The sequence below is a fragment of the Bos grunniens genome, chromosome 7 (assembly GCF_055505025.1).
Source record: "Bos grunniens cultivar Pamir isolate PY7600 chromosome 7, Bosgru_T2T1.0, whole genome shotgun sequence".
Classification (NCBI taxonomy): domain Eukaryota; kingdom Metazoa; phylum Chordata; class Mammalia; order Artiodactyla; family Bovidae; genus Bos; species Bos grunniens.
The window spans coordinates 90,594,374-90,616,691 of NC_141171.1; the positions used below are offsets into that span (position 1 = coordinate 90,594,374).

General features: G+C 41.1%; 1 protein-coding gene across 4 annotated transcripts in view; it reads left to right on the plus strand.

Annotated features, from left to right (window-relative positions):
* The window catches only part of ADGRV1 (adhesion G protein-coupled receptor V1), a 542,962-nt gene that overhangs the window by 464,558 nt on the left and 56,086 nt on the right, over positions 1-22,318 (plus strand). For all 4 annotated transcript variants that reach the window (XM_086413040.1, XM_086413044.1, XM_086413042.1 and 1 more), the window contains one exon: positions 9,121-9,242. In XM_086413040.1, the coding sequence (XP_086269166.1) occupies positions 9,121-9,242 (122 nt within the window). The remainder of the gene's footprint in view (positions 1-9,120; positions 9,243-22,318) is intronic.

A 22,318-nucleotide genomic window follows, 5' to 3' on the forward strand; every position in this document is an offset into this window, starting at 1 on the left:
TCGGACACGACAGAAGCAACTTAGCAGCAGTAGCAGCATAACATTGACAAATACAGAAAAAAAATTTTAAAGTTTGTTATTAGATCCAAGTCACATTGGTAAGATTACTTTGGCCACCAACATATAAATACTGTCAATGTAGATGGTTTTGGGGGGACAGCCTCCTTCTCCCTAGATCATACACATGGCCATTCACCCAGCAGATTGCCTTTCTTTCTAAGCACAATGGTTTCTCTTTCTTTTTCCTGTAAGGGCTTGATCCAAGGTTGTTAGTATGAATGAGCAATACAATATTAGTTCATTTTCATCTGCATAGACATTCCTGGCACACCTGTGGGTACTGTGCCATTGTTTAAATAGACAATGATAAGCCTTTATATAGGTATTACACCTATTACACCTATTACACAGGTATTACACCACTTTATGGGCTGTTATCATATATTCTTGAAAACAGCTCTCTTTGTGGGTTTGGTATTAGTTTTCTATATTTACAGGTATAGTTATTTAACAACAGACAGTAAATAATATCCCCAAAGCTTTTGAGAAATACATAGCTATATTTTTAAGATCAGACTATGCCCTGATAATCTGATACCAGAATATCTTTTGGAAGAAGAGATGCTGTGAATCACACTGACAGGAACCAAAAGATTTCATTCAAGTGGACTTTTTAGAATAGTGACGTGGCAAAGGAAATAGAATAAACATTTTACTCAATGTTACAGTTTTGTAGTGTGAGGGCTAGAGACCCAAATTAAAGAAAGGAAATATAAGCATTGAGATCAGCTGGCATTTATTCAGATCAAGGGTCTCTACTAGGAAACAGTTCTGGGAACTGACATATTTAACACACTGTAAAAATATTTTCTTGAACACATAGACTGATTTTTAGTGTTAATTTTTCTGAGACTGTCTCAGAATTGACTCAAGACTTCAGTGTTGAATTAGAGCCTATTAAATTGTAATGATGGCCCTGTGATGTACTATCAAATTATCTTTAAACATAACTGCCTCAGTTCAGATCAGTCGCTCAGTCGTGTCCGACTCTCTGCGACCCCATAAATCGCAGCACCTAGGCCTCCCTGTCCGTCACCAACTCCCAGAGTTCACTCAAACTCATGTCCATCAAGTCGGTGATGCCATCCAACCGTCTCATCCTCTGTCGTCCCCTTCTCCTCCTGCCCCCAATCCCTCCCAGCGTCAGAGTCTTTTCTAATGAGTCAACTCTTCGCATGAGGTGGCCAAAGTATTGGAGTTTCAGCTTTAGCATCAGTCCTTCCAATGAACACTTAGGACTGATTTCCTTTACAATGGACTGGTTGGATCTCCTTATAGTCCAAGGGACTCTCAAGAGTCTTCTCCAACACCGCAACTCAAAAGCATCAATTCTTCGGTGCTCAGCTTTCTTTACAGTCCAACTCTCACATCCATACGTAACCACTGGAAAAACCATAGCCTTGACTAGACAGACCTTTGTTGACAAAGTAATGTCTCTGCTTTTGAATATGCTATCTAGGTTGGTCATAACTTTCCTTCCAGGGAGTAAGCGTCTTTTAATTTCATGGCTGCAATCACCATGTACAGTGATTTTGGAGCCCCCCAAAATACAATCTGACACTGTGTCCACTGTTTACCCATCTATTTCCCATGAAGTGATGGGACCAGATGCCATGATCTTAGTTTTCTGAATGTTGAGCTTTAAGCCAACTTTTTCACTAGTCATGGCCAAATACACAGTAACCTAATTTCCTCAAATTATGAGACCATCTAGTAAGATTTAAAATATAAATGTAGAGGTTGAAAGATGCATTGTACATTTTCATTGTATTATGAAAGCCAAGTGTGTTGGAAATTGCTCTTAGGTGCCTGAGCATGCCTGGAGATGACTGTTTTGAACTCCTTCACGGCTAAGTAACTGGTAATGTAGTTAGAAAAGTAGGTTAAGCCAGTCTTCGATTGTTGGTTGGCTGACATCTTGTTTGTTTTAGAACTCTGATCTTCTAAAAACGTTGGTCATAATGTCATTTTATGAAACATTTATGAAGTGTGTAGAATGTTGCTATGTTGACTGTGAAACCAAATGATATTTCTCCTTCCCATAGTTGCAAGACATTTTTCTCACAAGGAAAAAAAACAGTTCATTTCACCTTTTCCTTAAGAATCACAGACCTATTTGACAACTGCCCCCCACCCCCCGAGTAGAATATTATCTGGCAACTTTGAAGTACATGGTTCAAATGGAATTACTCTAATAACAGTGCATGCAAGGTCCATGTGGGTATGTCTCATCTAACTTGATTATTCTCCTTAGATTCAAAATTATAGCCTGCAAATTGAAAATTATATATAGCTTTTGCAAGGCGAGACCATAATTCTAGGCTTGTACCATTTTTTTTCAATCCCAATAAATCACCTTCAAAGTAGGCCTGACAGTCAACTGTCTTCTCACGTCCAGGAGAGCCCAAAGTCACCCATTTGACAAAGTACCGCTGTTTAGGTTCCCAGCAAACTTGAGACTCCTTTGAGAATTTTCTCACATTTCTCTTATACCTGGGAAATATGCTGTAGGCCAGTATTGACTTTCTGCCTGCAGAGTCAATATATTACCTGTGCAGATCCCTCCAAATTAGGCTTGCCTCCTTCACATCCCAGAAAAGGTCAGGGTAAATGCATATCAGAACATGATAGCAGTAGGCGTCCCATGATAATTATGTCTACTGTGCCTGCTTGATGTCTAAGATAGCCTACTAGCTTCTTGAACTATCTTTTAGAGCAAAGATTTACACGTTGTGGGTCACAATACACTGGTGAGTCTCCTTGCAGTATTTTAGAGTGAAGTGGGATGGGATGGGATGGGATGGATTGGAATGGACTAGAATAGGGTAGGAGAGACTAGGAAATATCAAAGGGGACAGGGGAATAGAAGACATGGAAAGGTTCATTTTCAATAAAGGTTCATCAGAAGCTTTTGAGTGATAGTTTGCATGTGAGTGTGCACAGTAAAAGCAGCCCTCCAATCTGGGTGATCTTCATATTTCACTGGAGATGATGAATTTGGTCAGGATGGCAAAAGTGAAGAACCGGGCACGTCACTGAGTTGACATACACAGAGTCTAGCCTGCTGCAACAAACCTGTGCCACTGTGTCTGGGGACTATGGCCAGGGGGCTTAGAGTGGATTCCCTGTTGTCCAGGTGGGTTCTCAAGAGCTCTTCTGGGAATGTGTTGAAGTACCAAGGAAGTTCTAAAATAGAACCAAGTATAGGACTAAGTGACCAAAGATTAGGAATACAAACTACCCAAATGAAGTAGGGAGCGTTTCTTTGAACAGTTTACAAATCCGATCTGTAAGTCTGTTGTTGTCTGTTCCACCCACAGTATCCTAATGCTGACTTGCCAGCTTTGTGAAGAATGTGCCCTGTTATCTTCTATGACATTAGGTTTATTTGCTAAAAACACTGGTGGGTGACAGTACATTGTGTCTTAACCCTTGTTAAGAAAACTCAAGAGCACATTTAATATTTTCTCACCAGGGAATGGATCAGATCAATGAAATGTCTTGGCCTTCAAGTATCTGTTCATTTCAGAATAAAGGCCCATCTTTTAGAAATAAGACCTTTTGATGCCTTCTTTTCAATTACCTCTTTTTCTAATTTAAAAATGATGCGTGCTTATTGTTAGAAAGAGACCCATAAATATCTTAAATCCACATTATTTCACAGTTGTCTTCCTTGTTTTACATTGATGAGTTTGTTTTAGTAGCACATCCAAATTGTTAGACTCAGAAGGTCAGTGAGGTAAAATTAAAGCAAGTACTTTAGAAGATTGTAAACACAGAATAAATTTTCAGCTTCATGTAAATGAGGTGTGATTTCCATAATAAAGCCATAATTGCCACTGGTGCATAGCAATAAAGCCAAGGCTGCAATTACAGAGAAAAGAGATAATTCAGCACCATACTTTCTTTAAAAATGGCAATGAAATTCATTGAAGTCATATTTTACACTAAAAAATAAAGAGATTTTGTGTATTCTCAGTGGAAGCTACTAACTCCCATAAGTAGACTTTTCTAATGATAGTAATACTAAATGACAAATGCACTGGCTGAATTTTTCTGTTTGTTTTTTTTACTTTCCACCAGTAACTTCTTTCACTAAAATCTTTTCAGATGGCTTTGTTTTTCACATTAGTGATTCTTGCTAATGTAAGTATTTCAAGGATTTGTTTTTTTTTCTCCCTCATTGTGGAACTTTATCTTGACACAAGCTTGTCTTTTTTTATTAATAGTATAGCTTTAAAAAAATAGTAGTAAAATATGCATAACTTAAAATTCACCATTCTAAGTGTACAGTTCAGCAGTAATAAGTGCATTCACAGTGCTGTGCAACCATTACCACCGTCTATTTTCAGAACTTTTCATCATCCCAAACATAAACTCTGTACCCATTAAGCAATAACACCCTCATCCCCTCACCCCCACCCCACCCCAGCTCCCGGTAACCTCTATTCTATGCTTTGTCTCTGAATTTGCCTGTTCTAGGCACTTCGTGTACGTGGAATCTTACAGTATTTGTACTTTTGTGTCTGACTCATTTTACTTAACATGTTTTCATGGCTCATTCACGTTGTAGCATACATCAGAATTTCACCCCTTTTTAAGGCTGAGCAATATTTCATTGCATGTACATACCACGTTTTGTTTTTCTGTTCACCTGTTGAGGGACTTTTGGGTTGTCTCCACCTTTAGGATAGTATGAGTGGTGCTGCCATGAATACTGATGTACAAATCTCTGAGTCCTTGTTTTCAGTTATTTTGAGCATATACCTAGGAGTGAAATTTCTAGGCTATATAGTAATTGTATTTTTAACATTTTGAAGTACCACCAAACCATTTTCCACAGCAGCTGCACCATATTTCATTCTTACCACCAAGGCACCAGGGTTCCAATGGCTCCACATCCTTGCCAACACTTGTAGTGTTCATAATATTGACAAGAGCCATCTTGGTGGGTATTCATAGTACCTTATTGTGGGTTTAATTTGCTTTTCCTTAGTGACTAGTGATGTTGATCATCTTTGCCTGTGCTCAGTGGCCATTTGTTTATCTTTTGGGGAGAAACATCTCTTTAAATCCATTGCCCATTTTGGAATTGGGTTTTTTGGTTTCTGTTGAGTTGTAAGGGTGTTTGTATGTTCTGGGTAGCACTGTCTTTTTACAGAAAAACGTTTGTTTCTTTGTTTATTATTGGCTGTGCCAGGTCTCGGTTGTGCCATGGGGGATCTTCTGTCTTCGCTGCAGCTTGTAGGATCTTTAATTGCAGCATGCAGGATCTTCAGTTGTGGCATGATCTCTTAGTTGCAGCATATGGAAGCTAGATCCCTGACGAGGGATCGAACCTCGCCCCCTGCATTGGAAGCCTCTGGACCACCAGGGGAGTCTAAACAGTCTTAATCCAGATACCATTATTCCATGGGCCCCGAACTGTGTTTTAAGGGTTTCCTTTTATTGAGAACATTGGAATGATTCTGTTTTCTGTTAAGGAATTCACTCCTAAATGTAACTTGTTAACATTGCCTCTTATAAATGGCTACATCAGTAAGCAGGGCTTACACAGCCAACAGAAAAGTTACTAGCCTTTCACCAAATGTGAAGTATCAGCTTAGGAAATATGTAACTAAACGCTGTTCATTAAAAGAGCATTCATTTTCAGTTTGCCCAGTGGATTTCATAGGAGCTTTTGAACAGAAGGAAGCGTGTCCCCCCACTTTCATTACCGTCTCCCACTCTCACACCCCTTCTTTTGATCACTGTTACTCTTGACCCCATGGGTTTCCCAGGTGGTGCGTGTGGTAAAGAACCCTCCTACTAATGCAGGAGACACAGGTTCGATTCCCGGGTCAGGAAGACCCCTGGAGAAGGAAATGGCAATCCACTCCAGTATTCTTGTGTGGAGAATCCCATGGACAGAGGAGCCTGGTGGGCTGTGGTCCATGGGATCACAAAGAGTCAGACACAGCTGAGCAACTAACACAACACACTCCTCTTGACCCCAGAAAGGTGAAAGGTACCTCCTTTAGGTTAACCATAAAGCCGATGAAGCATACATTTTAGGGCCTCTTAACTTTCATTGGCCCCTTCCAAGATCTTCTATCTAACTATGCTTTGGAAATTTTTATTTCTTAAAGAAACTTTTCAGAGTTTTATAACCTTCAGGCCCACAGAATCCAGATTTCCCTCTGGATATGTTTCTTCCATCTGAAATCAGGTCTGAATCATTGTTGCACTGCCGGAAAAGCAGGCAAGGGTCTTCTGTTCAGTATGCTGAGTTATTTACGACTGGCTTTCTTTCCGTGCGGTTTCTGATCCGGAGTGCCAAGCTACCACACTTTTCTGCAGAGTTCCAGAAAAACATGAGCTCTGGGTGTTTCTCGCCAGCCCTGGTATGCTCTTTTGGCTTGTGCAATGAGCTTTATCAGCACACAGCGCTCGTCTGGCTCTCGGCCCTCACACAAACATGCAGGCCAGATTTTGACAATTTGGTTTGTCGCTGTTCATGCAAAATATGCACGTCCTTTTGTACTGCGCACCGAGCCAGAAATAGAATCTTGTAGTTGCACAGTGAGAGCAAAGCAGGCAATTGCCAGACTAATACCTAACCTTTGAAAACTTTTATAAGGACAGCTTAGGCAGTTTCCTAAATATTAGGGTATCTTGTCAGAAGCACAAATGAGTCTTCTGGGCTTTATCAAATTGTATGACTTCATTAAGCAAAAATAAATTTTTTTAAAAAAAGGCTAAATAAACCTTAATATATTCACTCCTGTCCTATGGTAAGGCATTAATGACAAAAGGACTATTCATCTGTAAATTATGTTGCATTATATTATTATTTGCTCTGTGTAGTGGTAATAGACAATTGACATTTTTTCCGTGAAAAGAATATCTCACAAGATGTCATCATGGTCTCCTCAAAAAAAAAAAAAAAAAGAAATGCTCATGTTCCTTCTTCCCTGCTTTTTCTTCTCTCTTCTGGAACTATTCTGTCCTAATGCCATTAGTCTGTACAGAGCAAGGTATGCACCCACTGGAAGGTGCCCAGGGTGGAGGGTCCCAGCCCCATCATCGTGAGGGGGCATCCATGTGAACAGTGGGGTGTACTCACAAGGCTCATGAGACCCTGAGTGGGTTTGGGGGGGCCATCTGTGCCAGGGACGGATGACAGCAGTGGGAGATTGGTTGCAATCAACTCGAGCTGATCAAATAGGTAAATATTTTAGGAATAACGAGAAGTACGTTGCTTACCAACAGAGAAGGAAATTAAAATACAGAGAAAGAGAAAATTACAGTTAACCTTGTGGCACTGGATTGGAATTGAAAGTGTTGGTATAAAAAGATGTTTTTCATTATACAGAGATAGATATAGATATAGGGATGTGTGTGTGTGTACACGCGCGTGCATGCACACGCACAGACATGTATGCTCTAGCTCTGAGAGGACTTAGGAACAGCAGCAATCCAACACCAAAGACTATACGCAGCCCCGGACCTTGGTTTCTAAACACCCTTCTACTAAAAGGAACCAGGACTGTGGCAGGGGAAGTATGAGATGAACTTGAAATGCCTTGTTGGGTCAGAAGCAAGGAAATGCTCCCAGAACGATGACCTGACAGAAGTCACAGAAACCATCTTGAAGGGGCTCCCATGAATCAGACTTAGGACAATTTGAACATCAAAATAAACAGGTAGTAGTATAAGGGCTACAATCCAAGGAGTCTCAAAAGTCGGACATGACTTAGCAATTAAGCAACAAAGTATACCATAACCCATTACATTGAGAATCTATGAATCTATATGATAAAAATAAATGAATAAATCAAATGTTTGATAAGTGAAAGAATATGTACCTAGTTCCTAAGTGATGCCATACAAGATACCTACTAATTACAAAGGAAAAAGGACTAACTCTATAGTGGAGGACTCGTGCTGGCACTACCTTAATCAAGTGGCCAAAACGAACAGCCTAAATAACGGGACAAATTGAATTATTGTGGAAACCAATGGAATGCTGTAAAAAGAACCCAGCATCACTTCTGTGATTTCTGGCTAAGTTTATAATCTAAATCATGAGAAAATATCAAATTCAAATTTAAGGATGCTCTACAAGATAGACTTCCCAGGTAAGGTCAGTGGTAAAGAATCTGCCTGCCAAGCAGGAGGTGTAGTTTCGATTCCTGGGTCGGGAAGATCCCCTGGAGAAGGAAGTAGCAACCCACTCCAGCATTCTTGCCTAGAAAATCCCATGGACAGAGGAGCCTGGTGGGCTGTAGTCCATGGGGTCACAGAGCAGTTGGACGTGACTTAATGACTAAACAAGAAGAAGATCTGATTCACTTTCCATATCTTATATGGCTTGCCATTTACATATTATTATCTCCCCTTTTAAGATTATTATTCTAAATCCCAAATATCAGAGATAAAGTAGAAAGGGTAATGAAGTCCTTTGGCTCGTAAGAAATCTGTTCGGGGAACTGTCAAAACAAATTTCATGATAAAATAATGGTAGAATAAACTTACTCTTGACAGTAGTGAATCAGTCACTTCATCTTTGCTCTGAACCACAGCTATAAAGCTTGGTGTCCACTCAGTCAGAAAAAAAGAGATGAATACATATGTTTCCATTACATACAAACAAGTTCATTAATGTTTCAAAACGTTAGACTAGGCTGCTGTAATTTTGGAAGCACGCTGCTGCCTGCCATTTTCTGATGGAGAGCGCTTGTGAGCAGGTTTATATACCGGGCCTTTCCCGGGATCGAAATGTGAGTGCGTCTCCGGCGCTTCCTGAACAGGCCAGCAGGTGGTAGTCTAGGAGAGGAACAGGTCTCATCCTTCTCCAGCCTTGGAGGGCAGAGAGAGAACAGAAGGAATGTAGACTCAGCAATGTTCCCTCCTCTTCTCTGGAATCCCTAAGAATGGGATTTCCAAGGTTGTTCTTGCAAAACAGGTACTTGGGCACAGAGGGTTATCTCCAGGAAGGAGCTAAAAATAATTTTGTGTATGTGTATGATTATGGAGTATTCTCAAGTTCAAAAATTCTTTTTCTTTTATGGTGTCTAGAAATTCCACTGGTTTTGTATCTCTTTGCCCTGATTTCGATGACATGGCTTTGGGGAGGCCTGCACATGGCTTACAGACTCTTCTGGATGTTGGTTCTGTTCGTCATTTTCAACAGCCTGCAGGTAAGCCTCACGGTTGGGTTACAGCACACACGTGTCCTAGTGAACACAAGGCGTGGAGTTTCAACATCCAGGAATCAAGCATCCACACAGAGGTGAATTCATATGCACAAAACATCATGCAGAGTGTTAGATCAAAGTGGTAAAGATTGTGTTAAACTTTTTTAACACCTTAAATATGGCCGGGCTTCTAACTTGCTGCTGCTGCTAAGTCACTTCAGTTGTATCTGACTCTGTGCGACCCCATAGACAGCAGCCCACCAGGCTCCCCCGTCCCTGGGATTCTCCAGGAAAGAACACTGGAGTGGGTTGCCATTGCCTTCTCCGTCTAACTTGCTGGTTATACAAATAGAAAGACATAAAATCTTTTTACCCTCCTTCATTTTGACAACACCTAAGTAACTACAAAAACATGTTTCTTTTTCAGCGGGATTGATGTTTATAAACTTTACAGATGGCAGCTATCTAGGGCACATGCATATATTTGGACTGGGTTTGTGTCTAAAAATTAGATCAGCTGAGAGTGAAATAACAATGATGGTCAAGCAGTTCCCTATTAAGTCTGATACTTGGTGTTTTGGTTCACTGAAAATGATTGACATCCTCCAAGTCTGGCAATGCCTAGCTTAAGTTAGCTTTGTGAACATGTTTGGATAGCATAACTAGGAATTATATAACTAACAAAAATTAAAACTGACTTTTTTGTGCTTTTGTTAAATGGAAAAAAAGTTGCACCCTGAAATTAGCAAATGGAACAAATGAACTCATTTTTTTTTCTTATTTTCCAAAGTAAAAAGCTTTGCCTGTAGACTAAAGCAGTCTCGAATTTATCAAGGATTTCTCTAAACAGCCCTTGTTTGGATCACCATCTTATAAAAAAACCTCTGTAGAGAAAGTATTAGGATTATAACACACAACTGAAGTATGACTCAAACCATATTTAAGTTTGCCTTTTCTGAGACAGGTTCATTAATGAGATCATATTTAACAAGGCGGTGCCTAATCAGATCAGAATATCAATTTAGGGAGGGGAAAAATACAAAGTAGCTTAACCATTCGGAATCAGGTTGATACAAGTTGACATACAGACAACTCTCAATAGAGTTATAATCGAGTACCCAGTACTGGCACAGTGATGCCAGTGCTGCCATTACGAGGACGAAGATGACAGCCCTGCTCCTCTAGGGTCTGATGATTCAGGGAGTAAGCAAACAATCAGCTGTAAGGGTATACTGTGGCAGGTGCCGTGTAAACACAGTGTTATGAGAGCAGAGTGGAGGACTTGTTTACTCCTGCCTGGGCTAGTGTTTGAGCTGATCCCCAGAGATTAGCCACTCAGGTCAGAGGCCCTGTCTTGGTCACCTTTGAATCCCTGGGCCTAACAGAACTAATACCAAAGTCTACACTGACAGCCTACAGATGTGTTTTGTTTGGTGAACACACAATGGTACACAGGACAGGGTTTAAAAAAAATTTTTTTTAATGTTTTCTCAATTTTAAAATTTCACATCAAAACCTGAATGTCTGGCTTTTCTTTAATGGCAGTATTTGTATGGCAGCAATTTTCAAGTCCTGAGTAGACGTTACCCTCTTTGGATGAGGCCTGTGATCTAATTATACTCGATGTATCTCATTCATTTTACCCGCTCTAGTTAGTGTCACCTTTGTGTGTCAGGCACTTAATCGTGTCTGACTCTTTGCAACCCCTTGGACTGTAGCCCGTGAGGCCCCTCTGTCCATGGGATTCTCCAGGCAAGAATACTGGAGTGGGTTGCCATTTCTTCTCCAGGGGATGTTCCCAACCCAGGGATTGAACCTGGGTCTTCTGCATTGCAGGCGGATTCTTTACCATCTGAGCTATAGGGAAGTCCCATAAGTGACAAGGAGACATAGTTGGGTATTTCAGGCAGAGAGTACAGTATTAGACTAGGCTGCAGAATGGAAACGTGGTTAGTCTTGCCTACATGTGGGGAAGGAAGAAAGTTTATGCAGCTAGAAAAGTTGTGGTGGGAGAGGAGACAGAAGGCTGGGTTGTCTTAATTGCCATGTTTCCATGCTCAGAATGGGATGATAAACTTCAGCCTTTAGGTAAAGGGAAACCGTCAAAGTTGAGTTTTTTGTTTTTTAAATTTGGGGCATTTTTAAAAATTTGGGATAGGAATGACATGCTCATACCTACTCTTTAGAAGGATAGCTGGAAATGTTTAGAAGGGTGTTGGAAAGCAGAGCGCTCCAGGCAGGAAAGCTGTTGTCATATTCCAGCCTATACTGTTCGGGAGTGAGCCTGAGAATAGAGATAGGCGACAGCTTTGAGAACATTATAGAGATAAACATTGATGCAATTTGGTTTCGCCACTTAAATGTAGGAGTTGGGGGCTCCCCAGGTGGTGCCAATGATAAAGAACCCACCTGCCAACAGAGGAGACGTAAGAGACCCAAGTTCGATCCTTGGATCGGGGAGATTCTCTGGAGGAGGGCATGGCAACCCACTCCAGTATTCTTGCCTGGAGAATCCCATGGACAGAGGAGCCTGGCAGGCTGCAGTCCATAGGGTCACACAGAGTCAGACACGACTGAAGTGACTTAGCATGCACCAGGTGTTAGAGAGCCACGTCTCCTAGAGATCTTCACTCAGGTACGTGGCTGGGCACTGACTCCTTTGGTCAACATGGAAATTACATCAGGAGAAAGTCCTGGGGAATATGCAGTAGAGTTGGTGAGATTTGGGAGACTTTGGTAAAACTAACCAATGTTTTAGTAAGCAGGCTAATGAAAGAGAATCAAGATACAGTGGTTTGGAACTTTTGGAAGAAAAGAAAGCTTCAAAAGAAGACCCCTAACTCTGTCCAGTTAGCAGAGAAGTGAAATAGGATAAGAAGAGGGCAGCGTGCTCCAGTGCCCTGGTCCCCGAACTGGAATGTCAGCAGAGGCAAACAAAGGACTTATTAAGACACGGATGGTAGGCCCCACACCCAGCATTTCTGATACCGTAGGTCAGGGTGAGGCCTGAGAATCTGCATTTCTGAAAGTTCTGGGTAATGCGGACGCAGCTGGAAACTACTCTGGAAAGCAGTTTGAGAACCACTGGTTCAAGTAAGTGTGACTGCAACTCCACAGCCTGCTATCTGGTTGACTTCAGCTGAGTCACAGGTATTTACCCAGTTCTACTTTCTTCATCTATGAAAAGAGAATAAAGACCATTCAAGATTACAGTGTGATTGAATTAAATAGCATAATGTGTGTAAAGCACACAGTACCTCATACATAAAGAACAGGGTTTTAGTTGCGGCTCCCTTCTGTCCTCTAAGTGCCTCCTCAACCAAATTTCAGTATAAAGGGCATCAGGTGTCTTTGGAGAAATAGCAGAAACTAGCTAGTTCTCCCGTAGAAGGCAATGGCACCCCACTCCAGTATTCTCGCCTGGAAAATCCCATGGATGGAGGAGCCTGGTGGGCTACAGTCCATGGGGTCACTAAGAGTCAGACATGACTGAGCGACTTCACTTTGACTTTTCACTTTCATGCATTGGAGAAGGAAATGGCAACCCACTCCAGTGTTCTTGCCTGAAGAATCCCAGGGACAGGGGAGCCTGATGGGCTGCCGTCTATGGGGTCCCACAGAGTCGGACACGACTGAAGCAACTTAGCAGCAGCAGCAGTAGCAGCAGGGTTTTTTTGTTTGTTTGTGTTATTCAAGACGTTTAATGGAGAAAGCAATAGCTTAGGAAGGAAGGTTGGCTGGTGCAAAGGACATTTGGGAGTTTGGTTTTCTTGTGAAAAGAACTACTGAAAACCAGAGGAAAGACTCATTGCCTTGGCAAGATGACGGACAGGGCAGGGAGAACAGAAGAGATACATGGTCTGTCTGAGGGAGGCGCAGACGGGTTTCTTTCTCCGAGGCTCAGGAAAGAAGGAAGCACAGGCGTACCCGAGAAACTATTATGGAGCTGAAATTGTGAAAAGCTGGAGTTTGTATCCATCGCTCTCTCTTATCTGTGAAAGGCAAACAGCAAGGACGTTTGTTGAGAGGAATGGCTTAAAAGCTTGAGGTAAAAATAGTAAAAGGTAAGGAGCAGGTTCTAGGCAGGATGTAAATAGCAAACTATGGTGAGTTGGAAGATGGTCAAGGCATGACTGTCTAGAACTTGGTGGGATTCAGGTTGGACACCTGATTGTAATTCAGCAGTTAATTACATAAATTATGCCCTGAGATGAAAATGGTAGCCATTGTAACCTCTCCAGCAACACACACAAGGAAAAGGTTTATTAAGCTGTTATGGAGGGTGGAGGTTTGGTAGTAAAGGAGGATGGTTGAGCATTGAACTGTATTTCATGAGAAGATATAAAAGGAATTGTTATGGTTTCTTTCTTTGAGGAACTGAAAACAAGCTAAGTATAAGCAATAACTAAAAATATTTCAAACGCCTGTTTAATGAGCTTCCTTCCATCTCTGTGGCACCACTGAAGCTATGACTTTGTATCACTGATGCTGGGTATCTGGAGCTTTGGCACATTCCTAGTACCAGTGCTGAGTCAGAGCTAAAATGAGCACCTGTGAAGAAACACCTGGAAAACATGGTTTCTCTAGGGTTTATTAAGGTTCATTTAATGTATTAACTATCTCATGTCTTCACCTTGGGCATTTGCATGGTATATGGCTATATAGTAGTAAATGTATTCCATGAAAACTTAACAATTTTTTTTTTTTTTTTTACTGAACTTCGTATTTTCTTATTGGCTTTTGTCAACACCTGTGACCACAGAAGTATATTATGTATCTTACACTTGGCTTTTATATTTTGCTCAGAGGTTATTACTGCCTCACTTTTTAATCCAGTGTATTATGTCAGCTTAATCCAGTTTATTATGTCAGCTTATCTGGTTTATTATATTCAGGTGCTCTGAAACTGACGGATGGAGGTATATTTCTATAATCTGATTTTTGATGTATGTTATTGGATACAATTTTAAAAAGAAAACCTGATTACTTGAAATATTATCAGAAATTTCCCGATCACTTTCTCAAGATTCAGGGTTGAACTTCCAAACTTCTGTTTGAGCATTTTAAGAAAATGTATATGAAATACTTTCTAAAGAGTGATGGATGTCAATGCAAAAATCATATTAAAAAAGTTATTCTAAATATGTCAACTGTTATTTTTATTGTTTTTCCTTAAACTCTAAGACATTTTTTCCCCAAGAGCTTATCTTTAATTCATTTTTAAATTTTATATGTGTGTGTTATTTACATCTTCTTGATAAAAAAAAAAATTAAACTGTTGAGTATCAAGAGTGAGCAGAGCATAGAGAATGAAGGGGGAAATGTCCTCTAAGTTTATTCCCTAGGATTTTTTTTGTAATTTTGGGGTTTCTTGTTAGCATGTCAGAATGTTTATGGTATCTGGTTTTTTTTTTTCCACTTCCCTATGATGTGCTTGATGTGTGAATGTAAGGTGAACACATCCTGATTTTCAGGGAATAAAGCAGGGAATACACTACGAAAGACTTAAATTACCCTCACCCTAGGTCACTGATTATCTGAAAATCAATCATAGGGTGACAGGTCCTCTGGCCATGCCTGAGTCATGAGCAGATGCTAACGGTGGAAAGATGTGTTGCTCTCACGAAAACCACATGCAATGGAATTCCCACCAGAAGAAAAGAGTCTCTTACCAATAGAATGGTAACAGGGCTAGGAGACCAAAGTAACACATGTCCACTAAGCCTATTTCTATATTTTCTTGTTCAGTGATGTAAGTTCAGACAAGGCCAAGTACAGCTGCTGTCAGACTATTAGAAAACGTAGTCAGCGTGACACTGGTATATTACGAATATCCTTAGGATCCATTGTAAACCAAGTGTGTCTCCATTGTCCACAGAAAGTTATAAAGGACTGTATTTAATATTTTTCTTGGTTCTCTTATCCATTAATTTGGTAATTTTATTTTTAAAAGCTAAAAATTGAGCTTATGATTTCTTTTTATATAATTATATTTATGTTTAGTTGATTGGTGATTGCTTTACAATATTGGTATGCTTTCTGTCATACATCAACTTGAATTAGCCATAGGTAGACATATGTCCCCAGCCTCTTGAACCTCCCTCCCACCTCCCACCCTCCCCCACCTCTAGGTTGTTACAGAAGCCCAGTTTGAGTTCCCTGAGTTGTACAGCAAATTCCCATGGGCTGTTTTACATATGTTAGTGTGTATGCTCCCGTGCCGCTCTCTCCATATATCTCACCCTCTCCTTCCTCTCCCCAGCCCTTGTCCATCAGTCTGTTCTCTACATCTACATCTCCACTGCTGCCCTGCAATAGGTTCATCAGCACCATCTTTCTAGATTCCATATATATGCGTTACTATATGATATTTCTTTTTCTCTTTCTGACTGACTTCACTCTGTATAATATGCTCTAGGTTCATCCACCTCATTAGAACCGACTCAGATGTGTTCCTTTTTATGGATGAGTAGTATTTCATTGTGTATATGTACCATAGCTTCTTTATACATCCGTCTGTCAATGGGCATCTAGGTTGCTTCCATGTCCTAGCTATTGTAAATACTGATGCAATGAACATTGGAGTACATATATCTTTTTCCGTTTTGGTTTCCTTGGGGTATATGCCTAGAAGTGGTATTGCTGGATCGTATGGGAAATAGATGGGGAAACAGTGGAAACAGTGTCAGACTTTATTTTTGGGGGGCTCCAAAATCACTGCAGATGGTGACTGCAGCCATGAAATTAAAAGATGCTTACTCCTTAGAAGGAATGTTATGACCAATCTAGATAGCATATTCAAAAGCAGAGACATTACTTTGCCAACAAAGGTCCATCTAGTCAAGGCTACGGTTTTTCCAGTGATCAGTGGATGATCCAGTGATCCTAAAGGAGGTCAGTCCTGGGTGTTCGTTGGAAGGACTGATGCTGAAGCTGAAACTCCAATACTTTGGCCACCTCATGTGAAGTGTTGACTCATTGGAAAAGACCCTGATGCTGGGAGGGATTGGGGGCAGGAGGAGAAGGGGATGACAGAGGATGAGATGGTTGGATGGCATCACCAACTCAATGGACATGAGTTTGGGTAAACTCTGGGAGTTGGTGATGGACAGGGAGGCCTGGCGTGCTGCAATTCATGGGGTCACAAAGAGTCGGACACGACTGAGTGACTGAACTGAACTGAACTGATGGTAGTTTTATTCCTAGTTTTTTAAGGAATCTTCATACCGTCTTCATAGTGGCTGTATCAAGTTATGTTCCCACTAGCAATGCAAGACGGAGAGGGCAGTGGCACCCCACTCCAGTACTTTTGCCTAGAAAATCCCATGGACGGAGGAGCCTGGTAGGCTGCAGTCCATGGGGTCACTGACACAACTGAGTGACTTCTCTTTCACTTTTCACTTTCATGCATTGGAGAGGGAAATGGCAGCCCATTCCAGTGTTCTTGCCTGGAGAATCCCAGGGACAGGGAGCCTGGTGGGCTGCCGTCTATGGGGTCGCACAGAGTCGGACACGACTAAAGTGGCGCAGTAGCAGCAGCAGTGCAAGAGGGTTCCCTTTCTCCAAACCCTCTCCAGCACTTGTTGTTTGTCGATTGCTTGATGATGGCCATTCAAACCAGTGTGAGGTGATACTTCATTGTAGTTTTGATTTGCATTCAGTTGCTCAGTCATGTCCAGCTCTTTTCGACCCCCTGGACTATGCAGCCCATGGAATTCTCCAGATCAGAATACTGGAGTGGGTAGCCTTTCCCTTCTCCAGCAGATCTTCCCAACCCAGGAATTGAACTGGGGTCCCCTGCACTGTAGGCAGATTCTTAACCAGCTGAGCTATCAGGGAAGCTTTTCTGGTAGAGCTTATCATTTCTAAGTAGAATTGTGCTGAAAGTTATAGGTGACAACTTTCTTAAAATGTTTAGTCCAAGCTATATCCACATTTGTGTAAACCATTAAAGGAAGTAATTACTAAGTTTGATACTCTGCTGTATCACTAGTAGAACCCTATCAATCATTATACTGTTGAAACAGCTACTGTCTAAACCCCCTGCAAGTGTTCCAGGGGACCTGCCAGCTGAAAGGCTCATGCTTGGCTAGACAGAGAGCCTCCAGCAACTGCTCCAGCGCTCGTCCTACAATCTGAGGAGTTGGTACCTATGCCGCACTCTAAACATTGTTTGCATCGCACCTAGAATAACTGTGTCCTAAAATACATTTCTATTTTTAACCTGAACCACTCAGCTTCAAACTTAAACACAGCGTATATTCCAGGCTTCTCTAGGGCTCTCCCATTTACACAGTCAAAATTTCACCGACTGATAATCTTCTTATCAGGGAATCCTGAGTAAGATAATGAGGGTAGCCAGCAGTAAAGAGGCATGAGCTTCTTGGAGATGGTGAAAAATAAGTTTTGGGAGCTGATTCATATACGGAGAAGAACCTTTCCAAAAGCTGAAATGCATTCTTCTTGGAATGCATAAGTTGGCAAGGGAGCAGAACTTTACATAGCATGGGGATATGACACTTCTCAGTATGTGAGTTATGAGACCACATTCTTCAGAGCCTTACTTGACTGTCTCTCTGTAACTGACTTAAACTTGTTCGTTTATGCGAGCATCTGGTCTCGAGATGCTCCCTGGCAGTTTTTGAGTCATTCCCTATTTCAGAGAAGGCAGTTACAACATGGAATTTGTAGCTAAAAATATATAGCCTGTATTCAAATTTAAGGTCAGCTGGTTAAAATCATTTTCATTCCTAGTCCCACATCTTAAACAGCTAAATGGCTAGGGAAATAAGTGCCTAGTTCTCAGAGGTGGGAACCGTTTCTCATACATTTTAGAAAAGATAATTGTTCTTTGGTGGCCACTCGAGTGCCTTGAACACATAAAACATTTTCCTTCTACTGAAAAATAGTGTTTCTTTTCTTTTTCTCCCTTTTCTTTCCCTCCCTCCTCCATTCCTTCCCTTTCTGTCTGCCTTCTTTCCTCTATTCTTTTCTTGTGTGTCTCTGTGTTAGTTGCTCAGTTGTGTCTGACTCTTTGAAACCCCATGGACTGCAGCCTGCCTGGCTCCTCTGTCCATGGGATTCTCCAGGCAAGAATGCTGGAGTGGGTTGCCATTCCCTTCTCCAGGGGATCTTCCTGACCTAGGAATTGAATCCAGGTCTCCTGCATTGCAGGCAAATTCTTCACTGTCTGAGCCACCAGGGAAGCCCCTTCCTTCCTTGCTTTCTATCTACTGCTTGTTGTTTTATGTTGAAGTTCAGCTTTAAAAACTAAAGCCATCTTTCATGAAGAGATTTTCCCAATAAAAGTAGTCCTTGAGGTATCACAAGAAATGGAATATGTTTCCTTTCACACGAAAAGGTACAGAGTTCTTTGCAAATGGAATAGAAAAGAACATTAATAATCCTCTGTTAATTTTCTTCTCACAATTCCCATTTAGCATCCAGAGAGCTTCAGTGCAGGTGTCTGCTTAGATCCAGTACATATTTAGTCTTGGCTGCTTCCTTTTGCGGATAAACAGCTCTTGGGAAATACACATTGTTAAATAATCAGTTACAGAGGACTAATTGTTTCAAGGCACTCCCTTTGCGATTGCTTTCCAACAGTCAGCAGTAATAAGAAATGTCACTTTGTTTCCATTGGAGACTAGCACATGAACTATTCATGAAGAGTGGAAAAGCAGTCCTCCCAGAAAGCCCTGGAATAAACATGTAGAAGCCAGGGGAGGTTGGGACTGTATCACTGATTTGTCCCAGAACCATGTCAAGTTCAGTGGAAAAAAATTAACTACACTTGTTTTGGAGAGTGAAATTCAGAAACTAATGAATGCCTCGTGTGCTCTTCAGAACATCCCAGAACATTTCTATAACTTTACAAATAAATATACAGAAGCTAAGACAAGGAGATACATTTGAATTGTCCTGACTGGGTCATGCCACTCTGTTCAGTAGCATCTGGGCTGGCGAAATATTAATATCCTTGGGCTTTCATGCAATACACTTCTTACTCCATTTGACAGTGAACAACAGCATTACCTTTTCATTAACTTGTTGATTGGCCAAGCAGGGCCCTTAAGACAGACTGCAGGATTTTTACTTTTTTTGTGCTGGGTTCGCTAAATAAAAAGTGTCAGGATCTGATCTGTGAGTGAATGTCTTCTACAAATACAGGTTTAGACATGATGGGATTGAATAGACTACCTTTTGATAACTGGTTCCATCCTTGCAAAGCAGGTACCCCTATTTCTCCTGCCCCAGTCCTATCTGAGTTTTTTACTTGGTGGTTTTTTCATTTCTAAGTTTTTCCTGTGCCCTCTATGACCACATTTTTTGCAGTTTTAACTGTGGCTTCTTGGGCTCTGTGGGTCTTTACTTTACCTGCAAAAAGACCTAGCATGCTCTGATTCCGAAATATCAAACCTATAGGAATTAAAGTAAGCAAGATACATACCACCCCTTGTTAAAAGAGTTTGAGGAGCAAACAATGAACGTTCGGGCCAGTTTTTCCCCAATCATTCAGACTCTTTGCCTTGGTGTTAATTTATCATTTTTCCAGGGTCTAAAATTCTGTTTTTATCTCACATATTACTCAGATATTGGGGTGGGGAGAATACATCTTTTTATAAATACATGCATATTTTATGATAACATTCTTTCATATTAAGCTGTCAGGTGTAGTAGAAAGAAAAAAGTGAAAGTGAAGTCTCTCAGTCGGGTCCAACTCTTTGTGACCCCATGGACTGTAGCCTACCAGACTTCTCTGTCCATGGAATTTTCCAGGCAAGAATACTGGAGTGGGTTTCCATTTCCTTCTCCGGGAGATCTTCCTGACCCAGGGGTTGAACCCGGGTCTCCCTCATTGTAGGCAGACGCTTTACCGTCTGAGCCACCAGAGAAGTCATAGTAGAAAGAAAATACAATTAAGTGTCTGCCAAAAGACTTGGCGTCTCTGAGCTTTAGTTAGCTAATACTTTCCAAAGGGAGATGCTGATTCTCACCCTCAGTTTTGTCCTAAGTATTATATAAATTTATATATATGTGAAATTGGTAAACTACATGATGTTTTACAAAGTCCCGCAAGTGAATAAATGAACAAAAAGAAATGTTTGTCTCAGAAGCTGTATGAAATCAACGAGAGGCCAGAGAGGAAGTTTTGTAAGCGCAGTCTTTTTTGTTAATTGAAGCTTAGTTGATTTACAGAGTTGTGTTAATTTCTGCTGTACAGCAAAGGGGTTCAGTTGTATTCTTTTTAAATCTTCTTTTCCATCGTGGTTTATCACAGGATATTGAATGTAGCTCTCTGTGCTAGACTGTTGTTTATCTTTGTATATACGCTAGTTTGGGTCTGCTAATCCCCAACTCCGTCTCAATTCCTCCCTCACCTCCCACTCCCCCAAGCCTGTTCTCTGTGTCTGCCACAGCTCAGTCTTTAAATCCCCTCTTCAGCCAGTGGCTCACCCCACGAAAGGTCTCATCCCCTCATAGGTATTCCCCTCCTGCAGTCCTTTGTGATCACACTCACAGTGCTTGGCTTACAACATAGATCTGTTGTCATCATTCGTCTGCTTTTAAATATGTAGGACACGCCTCAGGTTTCAAATAAGTCACTTATGTGGGCAGACAGGTTTATTGTGAGACTCCAAGGATTGGTGGGGACTGTAGAAGAATCCAACAGTACAGCCTCCTCCCCAAAGCATGCAGATGAGAAAAGCAAATATTGCGTGGGCCAAACGAAAGTTTTGGCAGGTAAACTCTCATAGGTGGCAGTCATGTGCAACTCCTGTATACAAAATTTAATTTCCTTCTCTAAAGAGGGTTTAATTTTTCTTTTGGAAGCCAAGTGGAATATAGGCCAATCACCTCTTTGGTCCAGGCACTGTGGGTTTCAGGCATTGCGATGGTTAATCCACTTATGGTCTTCGCCCTCTCTTGGGGCACGCTCAAAGTTTGTTCAGGGTACCAAAGTGACTCAGCTGAAAGCCGATCATGTTTCCTGGAACTCCTGCTCAGCAGTCTCGGGACACCATTGTTTCATTCCCTGGGACTATGAAACTGCTAGATTCTCTGCTTGGTTTGTGAGCATCTGAGCAGCTACTTTCTACGTAGTTTCTTAGCCTTTCAGCCAACACGCAGGCAGCTTCAGCTGTGGCAAATGCCTTTCCCATTCCCTTTTTCTCGGGAGTCTTGGCCCCTCAAGTCCTGGGTGCTTTAGTAGATTTGAACTCTATTTTTTGTCTCCGCAACCTAGTCACATGGCAGCAAGTTCCAGGTTACAACTTTCTGTTTGGCCTCTGGGCATCTCATTTTGCATTGGAAAATTCCCTGAAGAAAAAAAAGAAATGCTCCCCACTCAGTCGGTTTTGCTTTTCTCTAGGATCTTGGTCCCTCGAATACTAGCTGTTTGGATGCCCCCCTCCTGCTGTTTTGATACTCTATTTGTTGTTGTTTTGTTATTGTGGTTATGTATCTGAAAGTGCATTCTCCAGCTCGTAGAACTGTGCTCAATGAGAGCTCATCAGATATAAACTCTACTAGAGCCAGGAACAAGTCTCAAATTCATCTCACCAAATTTCTAATAAATGTTTAACATAAACAGAATTCACATTAATAAATGAAGATATTTAAAGTCACTGCAGTTCATCACATATCTAATGGATATCTCTTAAAACATATGCACTGGGCTGCTGCTCCTGAGAACATCAATGAGGAAGCCTGAATAAGCATTAAGGTCAACTGATGAGGTGTGTTTTTTGTCTTGTATATCATCAGTATATGTACACACACAAACACACACATATATGTAGTATTTTTTATAAAATAAGCACTGATTAAGATCTTAGAATTTATAATCCATCTATTGAAAACAGATTCAGAGATGATATTCTGGCTATGGAGTCACCTTACACCTATTTCACAAAATTAAACTGATAGGACAAACAGACAATCAACACGGAAACACTGAGGAGCAGCTAAAGCCTCAAGTTCCAAAAGGTTACTGCTCTCGGAAACAGGTCTGCCTTCTCAGAATGGGGATTTAAAAAAATGCCTGTGAAAATCCTACTGACAAAATGATTTAATGG